General features: G+C 34.6%; 2 protein-coding genes and 1 non-coding gene across 3 annotated transcripts; all 3 read left to right on the forward strand.

Annotated features, from left to right (window-relative positions):
• Positions 1-11: 11 nt before the first annotated feature.
• On the forward strand, positions 12-6261 carry LOC132040232 (pheophytinase, chloroplastic). Its single transcript, XM_059430861.1, is given in 9 exon segments — positions 12-360; positions 1924-2016; positions 2785-2996; positions 3590-3734; positions 3818-3890; positions 4794-4858; positions 4860-4938; positions 5072-5197; positions 5864-6261. Coding segments are annotated over 9 exon segments (1119 nt in total). The 5' UTR covers positions 12-106; the 3' UTR covers positions 5936-6261.
• On the forward strand, positions 4142-4215 carry TRNAV-CAC (transfer RNA valine (anticodon CAC)). Its single transcript has one exon. It is a non-coding gene; the product is annotated as a tRNA-Val (tRNA).
• A 1749-nt stretch (positions 6262-8010) lies between the features above and the next one.
• Positions 8011-19500, forward strand: LOC132039015 (signal peptide peptidase-like 3). The gene is made up of 14 exons (XM_059429545.1): positions 8011-8285; positions 11225-11383; positions 11563-11674; positions 11807-11926; positions 12513-12664; positions 14923-15096; positions 15920-15954; positions 16052-16208; positions 16432-16485; positions 16593-16685; positions 18092-18234; positions 18759-18829; positions 19144-19227; positions 19307-19500. Exons 1-14 carry the CDS (start codon positions 8139-8141, stop codon positions 19408-19410), a joined length of 1605 nt encoding a protein of 534 aa, XP_059285528.1. The 5' UTR covers positions 8011-8138; the 3' UTR covers positions 19411-19500.
• The last annotated feature ends 1619 nt before the right edge of the window (positions 19501-21119 follow it).

Below are 21119 nucleotides of genomic sequence, written 5' to 3' on the forward strand. Positions count from 1 at the left end.
CTTTATGTATGTGTGGCTTCATGCTGTCCAAACACTTTGGAACGTATGGACTTTAGCCTTATTAACAACTTAGCTTCAACATTCTCTGTGTATTGATTCCATTGTTATGGCGATCACAAGTTGTTCAACAATAGCCATAGCTAAATTGGATTTCCCTGTTTCATTTTCACAAAGCATAAACAAGAAATTCTCACGTTCAATCCCTTTTTGTAGCAATAAATATGTTCCTAAACAGTTGTTCTTTTCCATCAAGACTTCAAAATCTCGTGGGAATATATCCAACTCACTTGTAAATGATTGTTCAATTGATGAAACCTCTAAAGAAAGCACAACCCAAGTTGCCATTGAAGTCAAAACCAGGTAAAATTCTATCTATTTCTGTAGTCTTGCTCATAACCCCCCCCCCCCCCCCCCCCAAAAAAAAAAACACCCACCCACCCACATAAACAAAAGAGAAAAATACTACAGCTTTTATTGCCCAATATACTTGGAATAGACCATGTCCGGCCCTTCCCGGGACCCGTGGACTTTAATGCACCAGGCTGCCCTTTTTATACTTGGAATTAACAAGCAAGATTAGAGTAGATACTTCATCCTTGATATGAAATGAGCCATTATAGAGGGGAATATAAAGGGGATTCATATAACTAGTGGTTGATCCAGGATTTAAATTCGATGAATTCAACCTTTATAACTTGTTTGGATGGTCTTTGTGTAACGTATAATATTGTATCATGTTGTACTGTACTCCCTCCATCCCAATTTATGAGATATAGTTTGATTAGGCACAATGTTTAAGAAAGAAAGAAAGACTTTTAAAACTTGTGGTCTAAAACAAGCCATATATTTGTGTGGTTGTAAATCATTTCATTAAGGGTAAAAGGAAAAATTTTAAATTAAATTATTTCTAAATATAGAAATGTATCATTCTTTTTTGGACAGACTAAAAAAGAAAGTGTATCACATAAAGTGGGACAAAGGGAGTATTACTTTGCAATGTTTGGATAGATCGTTTTCTGTCCTTATAATGCCATGCATCCACAATCTGAAGAATAAGCTTACAATATTACAGGAAAAATAGAGTATGGGGTAGAGGTATTATAAAAATAGTAGGGTAAAGGGTAAAATAGGATTATTAAAAAAAGGGCAAGATGAGAAGAAAAAAAACTAACAACGCGATCACACCAAATCAGTCATCATCGAAAATGGCAGTTATCATCGTTACATAACAATGGATAACAATATGACAATAAAATTTAAGTAACAATCAAAACAAACATTGTATTTAAAGTATACAATACAATACAATATTCAATAGGTATTATAACTATCCAAACAAGCTGTTAGCTCTTTCCATTGAATCCATTATACATCTAACATTGTGTGTTTAAAATTTTATAATTGTTGAAATTTTGGTGATTTATTCTCATAGAGCTTGGTTCCGTTTTGAAATGATGTGTTCTGTTGAACCTATTAATTATATGCTTCATCATCCTTTGGACATAGCAGACTCCAACTTGCTTGGGATTTAGATGTGGTTGATTGATTGATCGATGTACTTCTTCTTACTAGGAGTGGAGTTGGACTAGTGATAGATGAAATTATATTAATGCTTGAAAAAGGTAGACTAACGGATACATCGGAGCAGAATTACTTATCTAAAGAAAGAAAAATATTAATTGGAGATGAATTGGACACATAAAATCCCATTAAGTTAAAAGAAAATGAATTTAAGAATGATGATTTTTTTTTTTAAGAAAGACGATATGAATTTCAAAATAACCATTTCTGGAAAGATTGAGAACGTTATTGAGACTATCAATATTTTGTTAGTTAAGATTTATTAATGATGTCTTTTAGCATTTTGTCTGATTTTGCATTTTCCATCTTCAACTGTTTTATCTGTTTGTTTTGGTCTTGCAGTACGTGGAACTGGAGAGGCTATTCCATCAGATACCAGTATAGTGGCAACAGTGGCCCTGCGCTCGTTTTAGTCCATGGTTTTGGAGCAAACAGGTCAACATCAATCACATTTTGCTTATAGGTATTAATTTGCAAAACTACACCACAAATAGAACATTCCTTTTATCCTTCCTTTTCCGAATCCCTTTCCTCTTTTGGCTCTTGAAGTTTTAATCACATAATATATTACAGAATTTGAGTTTTCATATGTAGGTTATCTTTGATATATTTTCTCCTTCTATATACCAAAACCAAAACTCTATTATGCTTGTATAAGTTTTTCAAAGATACTTGAATTGAAGCTATAGAACAATACAGATAACATTGTGGTTGATCTTGTTTTCTATGCAAAGTGCAGAAGATATTAGCTAAAGTTTTATGGTCTTGTTTTGCATCAAATTGAGCTACTATTATGCATGAACTTTCAAAGTTTGGCATCGTTAATTCAACATTCTTATATCCTCTGGAAAAAGTGGAGAAAATGACAAAAATGATCCCTTATGTTTGAGGGTAGGTTCAAATTTGTCCTTAAGTGTGCACTGAATAGTTTTGGTCCTTTAAGTTTGCCAAATTTTAACTTTTTTGTCGTTTTCTCGGAAAAGTGCAACTGGCATATGTCATTAAACTGGAAAACCTTTTTTATAAAGTTGCAAACCAGAACACACATTGTGTAGCTTTTTTTGCTGTGTCTGTTGGTTGATTTGGCTTCATTTGAATGCAAGTTGCAACTTATTAGTCCCCTGCACATAGATAATCTTTGCCATTCTGTTACTCTTTCATTCTCTCATTGAACCAGCATTTGGAATGATCCTTTTCCCACAGTGACCATTGGAGAAAAAATGTACCGGTTCTTGCGCAGTCACATCGGGTGTTTTCTATTGATCTTATTGGTTATGGCTACTCAGACAAACCAAATCCTCGTGACCTTGGTGTAGACAACTTTTATACATTTGAAACATGGGGCTGCCAGCTAAATGATTTTTGTAAGGATGTCGTCGGAGATAAAGCTTTCTTTATTTGCAATTCCATCGGAGGTGACTTCTTCTCTTTCTGTTATGTATTATTTTCACTATCCATATACAACTTTTGTGTATTGGGTACATTGTCAAAGAGTTCACTCACTGCGGTCTTCCTTTTGAACTAGTGGAATTCGCTTCCTACTAAGATTCCAGTCTTTCCAGAAAACATCGTTAATTGTCCATTACAAGCAGGGAAACCTAGAAAATCATGGTCTCTTATGGATAACTTGTCGAACAAATTACTTGTGGGACATTATACCTTTATATCTACATGCCTAGTCATCTACATTACAAGTATCTTCAACAAGTATGTGTACCTAGGAACATTACCTTTTTAGATGGATCGGATATTTCATAATGTGTCTTAAAGTAAGTTTCTCTACTTCTGACATAGATCCCATTTGTTCTTTCGAAAATTTCGTTATGTCCCTCTTTTCTAGAAGAATTTTGTAAAGAAAACGAAAGGTCAGAAAATTTGGAATTAATGTCTGTTTGGTGTCTGGTACAGTGATATGAGTGTCTTAATAAAACAACTGAGAAAAATACGGGACTCGAGGGAATTTGTGATATTTGTAACCCATAAAAGAACTTTCTGGCTTCCTCTGCAGGACTTGTTGGTCTTCAGGCTGCAGTTTTGGACCCACAACTCTGTAGAGGCATTCTTCTTTTAAATATCTCTCTCCGAATGCTGCATATAACGAAGCAGCCTTGGTTCGGTAGACCACTGATTAAAGCATTTCAGAATTTATTGAGGTGAACTTATTTATTCATTATGTCTCGGAGACTCGAACCTTTTGCTATCTGCACTGGACTCATCTTAGGTGTCTTTGCCTCAGAAATACTGAACTCGGGAAATTCTTTTTCAAAAGTGTTGCTACTCCTGAATCAGTGAAAAACATTCTGTGTCAGGTAAACAACACGTAGCACCTGGTGTCTATAAACTTATTTTCGCTGAAGAATTTCAATGCTTGGCTGTAAGAAATATTGTGCCTCAATTGTTATTCTGGACAACATAATTTACGATTCCACATGCATATTGCACAAAATCTGACATCCAAAATTAAGTGATTTCACCGGCTGCTTGTAACTTTAATTTCAGCTTGGAGAAAGTCCTAGTAAAACACAATGATTTAGTAGTCATTTTGAGGGACAAGCATAATGTCTGGGTGGTGTAGTCGGTTATCACGCTAGTCTCACACACTAGAGGTCCCCGGTTCGAACCCGGGCTCAGACAAACTTTTTTTTGTTTTTTTGGCTGTAGTTATTATTGTTCCTTTTTTTCAGAATGCTTTGTCATGCTTTCTTTATTACCCTGGCTTCTTCACTTCCGTATTTTCTTTTTCCGAACTGCTTTGAAATGCTTTCCCTTAGCCGAGGGTCTATCGGAAACAACCTCTCTACTTCCAAGGTAGGGGTAAGGTCTGTGTACACACTACCCTTCCCACACCATTTGTGGGATTTACACTGGGTATTTTGTTGTTTGTTGTTTGAGGGAAAAGCATGTAAAATGTAAAGATTTTTATAGAATTTTGACAAGTTAGATTAAATAATTCCTTTCGTTCTTATATTTAATTCATATAGTATGCCGTATGGTGCCATAACTACATCTTACAAATCTCTTTGCAGTTGGCTACGAGTTCATTTGAACCCATAACTTTTGACACACAGTATAAATATATATGTAAAAACCTACTAGAATCTCAACTAATAGTATATCTGAACTTGTAATTTAACATTACAACGTGTTGAATGCTAAAAATCCTAAAAGTTGAACCAATTAATTTAAATTCTGGATTTGCCTCTGTTTTGCAGTGTTACTGTGACACATCCCAGGTGACGGATGAGTTAGTACAGGCCATCCTTCTTCCAGGGCTTGAACACAGCTGTCGATGTGTTTCTTGAGTTCATTTGCTATTCAGGGGGGCCTCTTCCCGAGGAACTACTACCTCAAGTGAAGGTGATTGTAGAATTATTGTCTTTACTTCCCATACAATGTTGTCTTATTTTTTAAACTAAATCTTTTTTTCTTTTTTTTTTTCCTTTTTTCTGGGCTAAAATCAATGTTCTTTTCCAAAATATGCATTTTGCAGTGTCCAGTTCTGGTGGCATGGGGTGACAAGGATCCTTGGGAGCCTATAGAACTTGGTCGAGCCTATGGCAAATTTGATACGGTTGAAGATTTCATTGTCCTCCCTAATGTTGGCCATTGTCCTCAGGTCTTTCCTCTCTCTTTCAAATGCAAATGCAATCGTCAAATGCCGATTTTTTTTATTATGTGCCTCACCCAACTGATACTAGTTGCGTGAGACACCTTTTCGTTTCACAAAAATGTGGATCCAAAATTTGTAGACCCAAAAGTGTATGATTCGGTCCACTTTGTCCGCTTTTTTGTGAGCACAAGACTTTGGAACTTCGTGTCGGTTGTGTTTTCACACACGCGCGCGCGCGCGCACACACACACATATATATATATATATATATATATATATATATATATATATATACACATATATACACATATATATACACACACACACACACACATATATATATATATATATATATATATATATATATATATATATATATATATAGACACACACACTCCGTATAGGAAATACTGAATAGGAAATATTGAGTTCAGTTGAACCTGTTAGACAAAGGCTCCAATGGCCTCTGCATACTCGAAGTAGTTTACATACAAAGCAATAGCCTCAAGAAAGGATGCTTCTTGTGACAAAGTTTGCATTTCATCTCTTGACGAAGGGTAACTGTTTGTTTGCTTAACATCAACCGAAGAAGTCTCATCGTGGGGAAGGCTGTTAAACTTTAAACTCAATAGCGTGTCTCATCGTTGTGACATTTTATTGATTTTCTTGTAGGACGAGGCACCCCATCTTGTGAACCCACTGGTGGAATCATTTGTTGCTCGGCATGCCAACGTTGAGAACTGAGTCAGGGTGAGCGTGTGGTCTTATACACGTTTGGTTTCGAGTCCAACGAAGATTGCATGCTATCTGAGAAAGACTGAAAGAAGTACATGGGAAAACAAGAAACAAAGTGAGAATTTATTCTAATTCATGTGAAGGGAAATAGATAATTGATTACTTAGACTCTTATTGGAAGAGACTACCATCCTTTATATCACCCCTTATTTGCAGTGTCGTAGCTACATAGACTCAAGGATGGACAGTTTGAACACCTTCTGTCAAAAAATTATAAGTACTGTGTATATAAAAACTAATATTTCGTATGTAATAGTTTTATAGTCCTTTACAAAGTTGTTTTTAGTTTTATGTCTTTTTTATAAGAAATGTTCACTTTTACACTCAAGTGATCTTCATTTTTACAAATAAAATATCTGAAAAGGTCATTTTTTCTTCTATTCAATTTGTAAGTGACCATAAAAGATTATTTCAAGAACTTCATACATTTACCACTATTAAATATTGCATTCCCGAGTTTCAATAAATATCGGAAACTAAACACTATATGATATGCTGGCATACTCATTTGTATACACACGGAGATTATTTTATAACCGCTTTTAAACACACTTAAACCGTTGCTAAATGAACGTAAACAGCCGCTAAATTCACATAACCCTCAACTATTTTCTTTAATATCTGAAAGGTAGTTTAAACCGCGCTAAATTATTTAATATTTGATGGGGTAGTCAAAACCACTGCTAAATGCACCTAAACCAACGCTAAATTCTTTAATATCGGAAGAGGTGGTCCAAACCGCCATTAAATGCACCTAAACTATCGCTTGCTTTACATAAATCGCGCTAAATGCAGTTAAACTGTGGCTTAGTTTACATAAATAAATACACCTAAACTGCCTAGATTTTTTAATGTCTCAAGGGTTAGTCTAATTCTTAAATTAAGGACTTGTAATTCGCCCTTAAAATGTGACTTGTCATGCAAATACTACTTAATTACTATGTAGGTATGTGTCAAGCTGTAATAATTGGAGAAACTTCTTCTTTTTTTTCAGTGACCTAACAGCTAATTAGCTACCCAAAAAAAAAAAAAAAAAAAGAAAAGTTAGTTAGTGAAATCCCAATAACGATCTGATCGGCTCATCCACCTACTTTGTTCACATTTCATTCCGATTCACTGTAAGTAACTCCATGTAATAATTAGGGATTTTTTTTTTCATTCATCTAACAGTCATGTTTTCTCTTGAACCGAGGATTTTTCGAAAACACTCCCTACTTCCCAATATAAGATTTGAGATAAATGAGATTTTTTCGAAAAGTGGGTATAAGTTAATTCATCTAACAAAGAACAACATACCTAGTGAATTACAGTAATTAAAGAAGAGTTTAAGTTTTGTGTACCACTAGTATTTAAATTTTTCTATGCCATTGAGTTTAAATTTTGTGTAATGTCAAGTATCGTTGATATCATCTAACAAAGAAATAAAATAACCTCAACTTTGATGGATAAAGCGACATATCCAAAATTAATTTTAGGTCTATTTTAAGAGATATAAATTTAATTTATTCTAAAATAAATTTATACCTTCAACCAACATAATATAAATCAATCTCAAACTATCACTACCAGTAAGATTTTTTTTTACATCACCTACTTTTCTCACGTATTTTTCTATGCCATTGAGTTTAAATTTTGTATAATGTCAAGTATCGGATAAGATACGCCTACTAAATTAACCCACTTATGCGAATTATATATTGTTGTTGATTCATCTAACAAAGAACAACATACCTAGTAAAATAATTAAAGAAGAGTTTAAGTTTTGTGTACCACTAGTATTTAAATTTTTCTATGCCAAAATTAATTTTAATGTCTATTTTACTCTATATAGGACTAAATTATCGAAGATATAAATTTAATTTATTTATCAAAATTAATTTTATCTATTTTTACTTGCCTATAAAAATTTAACGTGAACATAAATAAATCAATCTCAAACTATCGTGCATACCAAATACCAGTGTATAAGATTTTTTTTACATCACCTACTTTTCTCACGTACCCACCCCACACCACCCCACCCCACACCACACCCACCACCCCGTCTTTCTCCTCATCAAAATTTCTTCAGAAAAAAAGAGAGAGATTTGCATTTCTAATCTCCAAAAACCCTAATGCGAAGATAGGGTCAAAGGAGATCAAATAGTTGATTATGGCATTTAATTCCCGTTTATTAATCAGATTAAGTATTCTCACTTTTCTTCTTCTTATTCCATCATCACGCGCTACCGCCGATGATGATATCTCACGCGCCGCCCCTGCTAATGCTTCAACCTCCTGTAACAATCCTTACCGATTAGTAAGTTTAATTCAATTACCGTTAATCCTTTTGCTGTTAATAATTACTTTGCTAGTTTAAGGAAACCTAATGGTAATTATGTCAAAAACTAGTTGTATACTTGTATCAGTGTGTGTGTGTGTGTGTTTCTCTTATTTTATTTGTCTAATCTCTAATTTTAGAACGTTTAGTATAGCTAGAAATCAAATTATTGAGTATTGGAATGAAATTTCTGTAATCTCTTATCCTTATTGATTAGTAAGTTTGATTTCAATTACTGTATTAATAATCCTTTTGTTTATAATTACTTTGCTTGTTTAAGGAAACCTAATGGTAATTATGTCAAAAACTAGTTGTATACTTGTATGTGTGTGTGTTTCTCTTCTTTTATTTATCTAATGTCCAATTTTAGAATGTTTATCGATTCGTAAGTTTGATTAGTAGATTCAGAATCCTTTTCTGTTCATAATTACTTTGCTAGTTTTAAGAAACCTAATGGTAATTATGTGGAAATGTAGTTGTTATTCCATTTCTACTTGTCAATTATGCTAGAAATAGATGTCCATTTTTAATCTCTAATTTTAGAACGTTTGAAAAATTAAATTATTGAGATAATTATCTCTTATCCTTATTGATTAGTAAGTATTAGAATGAATCCAAATAGAACTAAATGGATATAGAGTATTCATGTTGTAATCCTTATCGATTACTAAATTTGATTCAATTACTGTATTCATAATCCTTTTGTTTATAAATACCTTGCTAGTTTCTTTTTTTTTTTTTTTGATCAAGTAATAATTACCTTGCTAGTTTAAGGAAACCTAATGGTAATTATGTGGAAACGTAGTTGTTATTCCATTTTTATTTGTCAATTATACTAGAAATATATGTCCATTTTACCCGTCCAGTCTAGAAAATTGAGAGATAATTGTATTTTAAATCCTTTTCTGCAAATAATTACTTTGCTAATATAAGGAAACCTAGTGTTTTTTTTTTTTTTGGTGTGTGTGTGTTGTGGTATTTCTCTAATCTCTAGTTTCAGAATGTTAAGTTTAGTTGAAACCAAATTATTGAGTGTTGGAATGAATTGAGTTCAAATAGAACGGAATGAATATAGAGTATTCATGTAGCGATCCCCAAGTAGTTTGGGAAACAGATCAATCCTTATCGATTAGTAAGTTTGTTTCAATTCCTGTATTCAGAATCTAAATTGTTCCTCTTGTTGCTAATGTTACTATATCGTTTGTGTTTCATTTAAAAAAAAAAAAAAAATCTAATTTTGACTTCATAATCTGATCTTTGAAATAAGAAAGAAGAGAAATATTCGAACTTGAATCTTTCCGTCTGCTCATAATTTTTTGCTAGTTTAAGGAAACCTGATAATGAAATTGTGTGGAAAAGTAGTTGTGTACTTTTAGAACGGTTAGTTTCGGTTAAACCAAATTATTGAGTATTGGAGTGAAATGTATCCAAATATAACAGAATGAATATAGAGTATTTACATAGCAATTCCCGACTAGTTTGGGAAAAAGATCAATAGAAGATTACTTACTTGCCTTGTGGAGTAGAGCCATGAAAGTACAGATTTTGGTTATACGTGTGGTATGGAAACGGTACACACTAAAATTTTAACCAAACAAACTATTGATTTCGCTGTCTCAAGGAAAAGGATATATGCTTTTTATAAACACAGGTTGCACCAATTTCACAACACAAAATTTAATTAGTATAGAAGTCAAGGACTAATTTCTTCTTCTTCTTCCATTTGCTTAACATTTGTGTCTAAACTAATTATTCGCAAGGAAATCTAAATGAATCTTCAGTACAAAATTAGCAAGTTAGTACAAAACAGTAGTCTACACGTGTCCATGATAAGCTTTAAATGTAATGGGCCTTACTTCTATTAATTAATGCTGGGAAAGACTCTGGAAAAGAGGAATTTAAAGTTCTTACCGAAAACTGAAAAAATAATGCATTGAGCAAGATTTGAACATGCGACCTTGGCGAATAGTTGAACCCTCTCGACCACTGAGCTACGCTTCGGGGTTGTGTCAAGGGGGTTCAATAAATAATATATAGCCATAACAACCAAATTTTACCTTATATATACAGTGTTATTTGGGGTTTGAAGTTTGAACCCCCTCAGGCCCACCTAGATCTGCCCCTGGCTGCCTATAGAAAGTGGAGAAAGAAAGGAAAAAGATATGGTAAGCTGTACCAAGTCGTATATTTTGACATTATAAAAAGAAAGGAATCTGAGATGCTCGGGAGACACCTCTGCGATGATCCATGCACTAAAAGAGAAATGCCTCTTGAACCTTTTTTCTTGGTGTAAACATAGGGATGTATTTGTTGTAAATCTGCTTTTGGACTTCATTGTTCCTTGAGTTCTACATAGGAGTCATTAACACTTCTGTAATTATGCATATACCAGGGTACAGGTATAAATAAAAGATCTTCACTTCATCCTTATCAATAAATAGAAGCATCTGTACTTCATCCTTATCAATAAATAGAAGTATCTTTACTTCATCAAAGAAAAAAAAAAAAAAAAAGAATAGTACACGAATTTTTAGTGTGCATCCAATGAGAAAATATAGATCTATGATTGGGAGATTTGTATAATGAATTGTATGCGTGTGAAAAAGGGAATCATTATTTATGTTACAACTTCTAATACGACAGAAGGTGTCCCAACTAGTCTTGGATTTAGATGTAGTTGTAGTTGATTGGTTATTTCTGCATTTGCTTCTTGGTGATTTGGGAGGATGAGGTGGGTGCTTAAGAATTAGGAAACTGGGTTCTATCCATTTGATGCCATGTCATCTTTCACAAGATGTAAATTGATGACCAAGAAAAGATTGAGTCAGACTGTTATCTTGTTGGGACAAAGTATTCTTTGATTAATTCTGTTTTTCACCTGTGGTAACATACTGAGTTACTTCTTTTCTTTTGTACAGCTTCTGGTGAAGTTATGGATTGATGGTGCTGAGCATGAATCAATAGGTGGCTTAAGTGCGGCATTTGGGTCTCTTTTAGCCGGTGATAATAAAAATACCCCCAGATTGCCTGCTACTTATACAAAACCCTTGAACGGCTGTTCCAGTTCCTCTTCTAAGGTATTTATTCCAGATTCATGACAATGCCTTTAGTCTTAGGTAAATAGCCTGCATCTCTGGGGCTTTTCAATTCGTCATGTATATCTTTTGGTTGCAATTCTTACTGGCATATGGTAACTTTTCTGTATCGTTTTGTTATACATTGCATAATGCAGAGATATTTGTTTACTTTGGTCTAGTTATCAGGCTCTATTGCACTATCTCTTCGTGGTCAATGTGATTTTCTAACGAAGGCTACGGTTGCACAAGCAGGAGGTGCTGCAGGGATTGTGCTGATAAATGATGAAGAAGGTTGTCATCCATGTCTCAGTGTCATTTCAGTTTTTATTTTCTCTTAGTTTTTTAGTTTTTACTTTTTTTTTGGTGATTATATCTCTTGCACCTCTTCCAGAAATGACACTGATTTTACCTGTTATTCTTTAGATCTTCTGGAAATTGGTTGTCCTGACAATTCTACGGCATCAACCATAACAATTCCTGTTGTAACCATTTCAAAAGCTGGAGGAGATGTCATTGATAAATATATCTCTGCTGGAAAGAAAGGTAAAGTCTTGGCCTCATGTATATTAACCTTCTGTTGATATTGTTCTGGTTCCCAAGGTATCTGGTATCTTTAGGATATCACTCATACTTCCTCTTATAGCACATGCATTGTTTTCCATGCTTTAAATTGTCTGCAAAAAGGTGTTCCGCACATTTTCCTTCTCCAGGATGTAATATGATCCATATTTTGTATGATACATGCATACCTTTGCAGGAGAGATATGATAAGGTCCTTTCTTCTATTTACATGTGTGCCTTCAACACTGATGAAGTGCAAAATAAGTATGGAGCACTTCATCAGAGCTCCATAGCTCAAATCTAAGGCATGTTGAACTCCCGTTAGATTTTAGCTATAGAGCTCTTGTGAGGTGTAATTCCATGGCACGGTATAGAATTTAATCTTCAAAATATTGGTACTCACTGATGAGAATGTGCATTTAAAACTATATTGCAGTGGCTTCTCTAGCTATTCTTGCATTGTGCATTTCTCATCGAGCTTGTTTTTATCTTCTTTTCACTTGTTGTCCCTCTGTTCTTGGATTGTGGAAGAATTACAACATGATGGACATATTTTCTCTTAATGCAGTGGAGATTCTGTTGTATTCGCCAGATCGCCCCATTTTGGACTACTCAGCAATGTTCATATGGCTGATGGCTGTTGGCACAATTTTTTGTGCATCTTTTTGGTCGGAGTTTACCACATCTAAGGAAAGCAATTACTATGAACAGGCACCAGAGGTTCAAAAATTAAGCATCCTGATATATCTTTGCTTTTAATATAAATAGCCTCTTATGTTCTCACAGAATTACTTAGCAATGCTCTGCTTGTTTAAATCAACGTTTCAGGATATATCAGAATTAATTATTCATGCTTATAATTATTATTTGTCTTGGACTAGACATACATATTTGTGTGCTAATAACTATAAGAATGAATAAAAAATATTTGGACAAAGAACTTGAAAAACAATTACAATAACGTGAAGTATCATTTGTTTAGTGTCGTCTCTTCAGGATTACATTCACTGACAAAGAAAAGTATGCCTTAGCGCCTTGTTATATAATACAAAGTTCTAGTATTCTATATGCTATCTAAGCTAGAGGATGAATGAATATCTTGCATATGGGTGAGTATGGTCCACTAAGTGGAGGTACCAGGAGCAGGGTGGTGCTTAATGCAGATCAGCTGAAAACTCTTCTCTATTGAAGGAAAAGGAAAGACTGCAGATGACAGCTTCACAGCAATGGGATAGATTCATCACTGACTTAGCATGCATTAGAGATTTATTTTTGTGTAAAGGAACAATATTTACAATGAACTGATGGAGATGGTACATAACTCTTGGTCACTTGTCTTAATTTAGGGTGTGTTCGATATGGAGGAAAACATTTTCCGGATAATGTTTTCCAATTTTCTCATGTTCATTTGGTCAAAAATTTTGGAAAACATTTTCTTTAGGAAAATAAGTTCCTCAAAAATGGGGAAAATGACTTCCCTAATAAAAGTAGGGAAAACAAGTCCACAAGTGCATTCCACCAACCACCCAACCACTCCCACCACCCCACCCCACCCCCACTCCCCTCCCCCAAAAAAAAAAAAAAATTAATTTTGTTTTGGAAAAAAAGTTTTGATTTTTTTTTTTTTTTTTTTGGGTTTTTTGTACCCCCCAACTACCAAAGCCCAACCACTTCCGCAACCATGCCCCACCCACCTCTCAACCACTCCCACAACCCATGCAACCCCACCCTTCCCCCCCCCCCCCCCCCCCCCGCGCGCGCGCGCTCCACTCCCTATTTTTTTTTTCTTTTTACTTAAAAGAGTTTTAAAAGTTTCTTTTTTTGGTTTTTTTACCCCACGACCACCCCCTCCAAAAAATTATAAGTTTTCTTTTTTTGATTCTCTACACCCACCCTCCTCACGCATCCCCCGCCCCCTCCCGAATTTTCTACTTCCTATTTAATTTTACCTTTATTAAAAAATTATAAAAATTGAAAGTTTGTGTGGTTATTGGAGGGGATGGTGGTGTAAAAATCTGAAAAAAGTAACTTTTAAAACTTTTTTGGGGCGGGGGTGTGGTGGTTTAGAAAATCCAGAAAAAAAAAAGAAAGAAAGAAAGAAAAGAAAAAAGAAATAGAGGATGGGTGGTTGTGGAGGTTGGTGTGGTATCCACGCGGGGGGGGGATGGGAAAATCCAGAAAAAAAAATTAAAACCTTAAAAAAAAAAAAAGGGGGGGGTGTGTGTGTGGGGGGGGGTTGGTGTGGTATGGGGTGGAGTTGTGGGGCTTGGGTGGGTATTTTCCTGAAAATGTTTTTTGAAACTGGTACCTATTGTATATATATAGATATAAGTGGGCAACACAGTACATGGGTTGTACTGAAAATGTTTTCTACATATGAAGCTAAACTGAACATGAGAAAATAAGTAAGGTAAATCATCTGAAAATATCTGTTTACTTACTTAAGTCTGATCTTCTGCATACTATTCTCTATATTTTTAAAACATGAGATTGTCCAAATGCAAGTAGGGACAATCCTCCATCTATTCTGTTCTTTGCAAGAGACACATTTCCTCCATCTGTAAAGCTTCTGTAATCTTTCCAGGCATGATCACACCCTTTAAGATTAAAGAAAATTCTTACAGTTAATTGCTGTGTAGGAATAGATGGTTAACTGCTCCATTCTTTATCTCCACACAAAAAACATTTGGGACAGTGTTATTTTTTTCATTAAATAGACATTCCTTTGCCAAGAGCCACACAAAACAAGCCACTTTGTGTGGGATGTTAGTTCTCCAAATATGTTTCCAACCAACTCATCTTGATTTATATTTCTTGTTTCTATACATCTTCACCTGCCTGTACACCACTGAATTGTGCGTTTCCCTTTTTTCCTTATTCTTTTTTCTTGGAGTCAAGGATTCAGACAAATCACATTTACCCCCGATGGTTAATGGCTGTCATATCTAGTTTATATGCTCATCCTTTCTCATTTTTAGGTGAATACTGGAGTCGCCAGGGAGGAAGATGACAAGGAAATTCTAAATATCACTACAAAGAGTGCTTTTGTTTTTGTCTTCTCAGCGTCTACATTTCTGTTGCTGCTTTACTTTTTCATGTCATCTTGGTTTGTCTGGCTGCTGATAATACTTTTCGCTATTGGTGGAGTTGAGGTACCCTAATAATTCTCTACTTCTTTGACTTCATCACTAAGCCAAGATAACTTGTTTCGACTTTGACTTGATCACTAGCCAAGATAACTTGTTTCGAACTTGGTTAGATAAAACCATGTCATTTCATAGCACTGCATTTCTCCGTTCATGATGCTAGTAGTTGACAGATTATAGGCCATCTATTTGGTTTTTTAAAAAAAAAAAAAAAAAAAAAAAAAAAAAAAAGGAAGCACGATGATAAGCAAAGACGATACATCCACGAATTGATCACAACCAAACAAGCCTTTCAAAACTAACTGAAACCAAAAACTGCACACTAATAGACCCAAACGGTAAATCAAACATAAATCCCCGCGACCCATGCTAAACCTTCAATCTCAATAATGGCTCCATTATGACCCACTAATTATAGTGTCCTTTCAGCTCATTGTCTTATTGTGTAGGCTTTGCATAGCATTACCAGTTGTATTGTAATAAAGCTATGCTTTGTAAACCCAAAATGGTCAAGAGAATGCACCAACTGTTAAGTTTGTATTCATTTTGCTTGGTTGATTCTAAGATAAGATGATCTATTTGTCCACATGAGCTCATAAATAGATTTAATGAAATTTTGTGCTTAATGCATTTTCTCTATGGTTCTGCCTGCCATGTTCTTTAGAAGTGATACCCTTCTCCAGCTCTTGAGAGATTGAATTTGTAGACACATAGCGAGCATTTTTGCATTTTTCTGCATCTTGTTTGAGCAGAATTTACGTTTCTTTTCAGTTTTGATTGACATTGTCTCTGCTTATTGACTTTTAGTGTTTAATTGTTTCCTTCTCAGGGAATGCATAGCTGTATAATATCCCTGGTATTAAGGTATAATATTTCCAAGACCATTTGCTGTCCGTCAGAGTAATGTGTGGAAGATTTCTAATTAGCTCTTCTATTTTGTTTCAAACAATACTGCGAGTAGCAAATGTAAAGGTTGTGGAAGGAAGACATTGAATTTGCCGCTTCTTGGGGAGATCTCTATTCTATCTCTTGTAGTCTTGATATTCTGCGTGGCATTTGCTGTCTTCTGGGCAGCAACTAGGAAAGCATCATACTCTTGGATCGGCCAAGATATTCTGGTAAGCTTATTTGTAATATTCATCCTCAAAAGTTTCATGCACTTGTTTGCATAATGGAACTGGAAAAGCTTTTTTGCACTTGACTTGCATGTTTCCTATGAACCGGGTAATAATCTCCTCAAACCAATTTGTGATTTGCTGATAACAATGCATCATATTCACTTACTCTTCAATATTTTTCACTCTCAACATGGTTAAAATTAAAGAGCTTCCTTGTTACCAGGGAATTTGTTTGATGATAACTGTTCTGCAGTTGGCTCAGTTACCTAATATAAAGGTTTGTAGATACCTCCATAGGTCCTCCTACAAGAGGAGTTGATAGCTTATTTTGCTTCATTAATGGTTACTATTCTAATTTCATTTGATGATTACTGTTTTGCTTAGGTTGCTACAGTGCTTCTGTGTTGTGCTTTTCTCTACGACATCTTCTGGGTTTTCCTTTCACCTGCTATATTCCATGACAGTGTAATGATTGCAGTAAGTTCTCTCTTTAGCGACATCTAGCTCTCTTTACTGTTCACAGACTTTTTGTATTGTGTGAGCTGCCAATTTAGATTATCTTTCTGTAGGATGTATAATATCATATTGGTTAAAAGTAGTGTTTGTCCTATCTAATCCCTAAAACTTTTATTGCACTTTAACGCTTCTAACCTAGATGAATAGGGAGAATATCAGTGGCAGTTAAACATGACTAACTAATGAACACTGGTCTTAGACTTTCAGTTGTTTACAGCTGATTCTGGACTCAAGTATCTCATAGGATAGGTTTACATGCAATGATATAGCACGAGCACAACTTATCACCTAGCTAAGCCAGGTTGGCTAGTTTATATATTAGATTCTTTAGTCCACTTGGGTGGTTTTGAAGGTTAGGCCCTTTAGCTGACAGAAAAATCATTGGGAGTGTGTCATTTATCTTCTCCTTTTTGTTGACAAGAAACTCGAACTCTGCCTGTTGATTATATGAGTTCGGTGTCTATATAGTAAAAATCTTCGCTTTATGTTGGAATTTTAATTGTTTAGTAATAATGAGTAAATTGTTTTGTAAAACCTTTTTGGCTATCTCTCTTAGGCTATATAAGGATTTACTGGTATGACAATGTAAGCTTCACTTTAAATCGTAGAACATGAGCATGCGCATATGTAACAATGATCATTTTGATAAGGTATTTTACTGAGAAAAAAACCAAGAACTTGATAGGGCTAGCGAGAACCGAGAAGGAAAAAATCAGAGTATAGTTTTGTTGAAATGAACTTAATTGAATGAGGAAGACAATATGACTCAAAAGATTCAAAGACTACTGAAAGAGTAGCCCGAAACCTGCCGGAATAAACTTGAACAGAAGATATATCAAAACTTCTTAATTCTAAGAATGGAGCGTCTCAAGAACATAGTGATCAACACTAGGCAAGCTCTTCGCATGGGGCTTGCCGGGTTATCTCTCCTGTGTGGTTTGCAGGCTATTGCACAGGAGCGGGGTTTACCCTGTGCGCACCCGAAGGATAGCGGCGGATTCTTCCCCGCTATAAAACTGAAGACTCATAGAAAGTTCTCTTTACTTGAAACTAAAACATTTGATGGTTTTGTACATGAATGAACTCATGATACTTGTGAAGCATCTGCAGAATAGTTTAGATCAAATAGATGTATCTTGGGGAGCTTAAATTGTGCACCTGTGATATTTACGTTTAATGGCTCGACCGTTGCTATGCGTTTTCTGGCTATATGGCTGTAGCAGTTTGGTTTAATTGTTTAGTCGTTACTTCAATAAGCTGGAGTAATACATGATTCTTCTCCATTGTCACGAGAAGCTGATTTAGCTCTTCAAACCTAACATCAAATTTTCTCAATGACATCTTCTTGGGTTCTTCCCCTCTAATAGGTAGCCCGTGGTGACAAAGCTGGCGGAGAATCCATCCCAATGCTTCTGAGAGTTCCTCGAGTAACAGATCCTTACGGTGGCTATGATATGATTGGCTTTGGGGACATTCTCTTTCCTGGTTTGCTGGTTTGTTTTGCTTTTAGGTATCCCTTCGTTCTTCAGCTATCTTGCGAGCAAAAATTGTTATCCTCTCTCAAAATGAAAAAAGAACTAAGCATGTTGTCTAGGTGAAACAAGAAGAATTTCCTCTTTTGTGCCGCTGTTCTCTACCTTTGCCCTTCGAGGACATTAAGATACTACATGTCTATAGATAGATAGAGTGAAAAATGAAACATAATCATTATTCTTTTGATATATGTCGATCTGTGTTCTCATACAATTTCTTTTAGTTACCAAAATATTTGTAAGTATCTTGGTTATTGAAGACAGAAAATGGTTCCTATAACAGTGATTAAAATTCAGAAATTGATGTTGGGGAAATGTATTGGATATATAGCTGAAGATGTTTTCAACTCTACTTCAATGAGTTGACTACCTTTTCCCTTTTATTTACAGAATGGAAGTCATTTAATTTCCTTTTCATCGATGTCTCATCCGATGGATTCACTTCCTTTCTAGAAAAAGCAATGGAACCTCCTGTTAATCCTCTTTCCAATCTATTTTGCAGATTTGACAAAGCTAGAAGTAAGAGTGTACTAAATGGATACTACATCTGGATGATCGTTGGTTATGGAATTGGTCAGTACTTTTCTAATATATTAGTTGTCGTCTTCTTTTAGCTACTTCACTAATTTTTTCTAGCATCCCTTTTAGTAAATGATGTTGGTTGCTCGAGACCATTAGTACTTTTGGTAAAACAATTACAAATGCCTAAAAAGCGTCTGTCAAGTATAAACAGCTATGCCTTAAAGCACATTGTAAAGAGCAGTAACAAAATCTAAGTCGTAGCTTATGAGCAGAAAGTCCTGAAACTTGTCGTTCTTCTTTCCCTTTTACTCGTTTTTCATTTCCTCCACTTGGTTCTCATTTCATCTTCTCTTTCAATTTCGCAGGTCTTTTATTCACATACTTGGCCTTGTATCTAATGAATGGTCATGGTCAACCTGCTCTTCTATATCTTGTGCCCTGCACGCTAGGTATGACAGTTTGACGACCTCCTGAATCAAAATTTCTGATCAGTCTTTGTATATTATTCATTGACGTTTTAATGTTTAGGAACCTATGTGGTGCTTGGATTGTTGAGGGGCGAATTTAAAGACCTATGGAACTATGACAGTGAATCAACAAAAGTTGCAGACTCACTATTGGAAGACGCTTGAGATATAGATGGGAGATGAAATATTAAAAATCCACATACACAAGCCATCGGTGTATTTTTTCCATGCTATTTGTATAAGCTGTTCATAGAATTTAAAGTTGCATATGTATAATTCCGTTCACAACAGTGATTTTTTCTTTCAACCTTCAGCTGCCACTGCACTGTTCTTGATTAGCATGTAACATTACAATAATCATACAAAAAGTAGAGAAGTTATAATGAATCAGTTTTAGTAGTCAAATTTTTCCCTATTGTTCTGCATATTGCTGTTTGGTCATCTCATTTGTTGTTCCCTCAATTTCTTTAACATTTGAAACACCTTGTCATTTGCTGAGTGAATTACTAACTTTCATAGTATACTCTCTTCAAATAACTATATTGTCGATCTGTATATTTTTAATCTTTATGAGGGGGGCACAAAATAGCAGTGGAAACTGTTTCTTGGTTCTGTAGAAAGTAAGAGTGTCGATATGGGCATGGCATGAAATTTGCTCAACCTAACTTCTTTATTTAAGTAGGGTTGGGCTAAGATTTTTGAACAGCCGTATAGAAGCGGGCTCAAAACAATACTCTCTTGGCCCGCCGGCGCTTGGGTCGAAAAAAATAATAAATTAATTAATTTAAAAAATAATATAAATAAATTAAACAAAAAGATAAAAAGTAATGAGAAAAAAGAATGTACTTACTACTAAGTAGTAAATTAGAAATTGGAGTAATACATTTTAGTCTTAGAATTTATATTATGTTTAATTTTTTTTTAACGTGATTTGAATTAGTGATCAAAAATAATAATTTATATTTGTTCTCTTAAATTTTTTTTCTTCTATGATATGGATTTGCGCAAGAATGTGGGGTAGAAGATTCTATTTCATATTGCAAAAGTTTCATGTTTAAATTGTACCAAAAATCACTAAGAAAATGTTATTTCGGAAGATGAAAAAACTTAAAAGAAATTTGTTCGTCTGTACATATTACAATACTGGGTTAAGCTGCCATTTTTTCAATTATTTCAAAAAAGGTCGGCGCATCTTAGCATTTAATTTTTGGCCCTTTAGATTTGAGGTTGAGATGAGGTACAAAATTTGCCATTTTTTCACCCTCTACTAGAAATAGAAGAATATCTATTGGTAGCATCCATAAAGGGTTTGGCTGGATGTGCTCCAATAGCGTTCTTAACTTCTCTCTGTATTGTCGAAGTTCACGAGTTATAGATAAGTGAACTTGAACTATTTCTTTCATCCTATAGTCTGGTGGTACTGGTGAGGGTCTCCCACGTCTTGAACTCATATGTAATTGATTTTTATTTTTATTTTTAAAAAACCTCAATCTCGTCTCAAGTGATAGAAACATCCAATTGCTCCATCGCCAACTTTAGTAAGAAACTAGGCTCAATACATCGACAATTTTTTAAATTTCTCAATAAATTTCATTTCAACACTCGAACTACTATATATTCCAATTGAGCACTTGAAAACGGGATAAAGTGTTTCATTTAGACACTTTTGGTTCAAATTTTCAATTTTTTTTTGCGCATGTTCCCAAGCGTAATTAGGTAGTTAAGTTAACCAGATATATAATGATCATCTAAACAAGTTGTGAGGTGTAATTATTATTGTTATTGTTATTGTATGTACTACATATTAGTAGAAAACTTCGGACATACGTCTAATATTCACGTGATTATTATTTTTCTAAAACAAAAGAACCCCA

This window comes from Lycium ferocissimum, chromosome 12 (genome assembly GCF_029784015.1).
Source record: "Lycium ferocissimum isolate CSIRO_LF1 chromosome 12, AGI_CSIRO_Lferr_CH_V1, whole genome shotgun sequence".
NCBI classification, from domain to species: Eukaryota; Viridiplantae; Streptophyta; class Magnoliopsida; order Solanales; family Solanaceae; genus Lycium; species Lycium ferocissimum.

Coding starts and splice junctions, on each gene's coding strand:
- LOC132039015 (XM_059429545.1), top strand. CDS start 8,139: ATGGCATTTAATTCCCGTTTATTAATCAGATTAAGTATTCTCACTTTT. Junction 8,286..11,224: donor GTAACAATCCTTACCGATTA/GTAAGTTTAATT, acceptor TCTTTTGTACAG/CTTCTGGTGAAGTTATGGAT. Junction 19,228..19,306: donor TCTTGTGCCCTGCACGCTAG/GTATGACAGTTT, acceptor TTTAATGTTTAG/GAACCTATGTGGTGCTTGGA.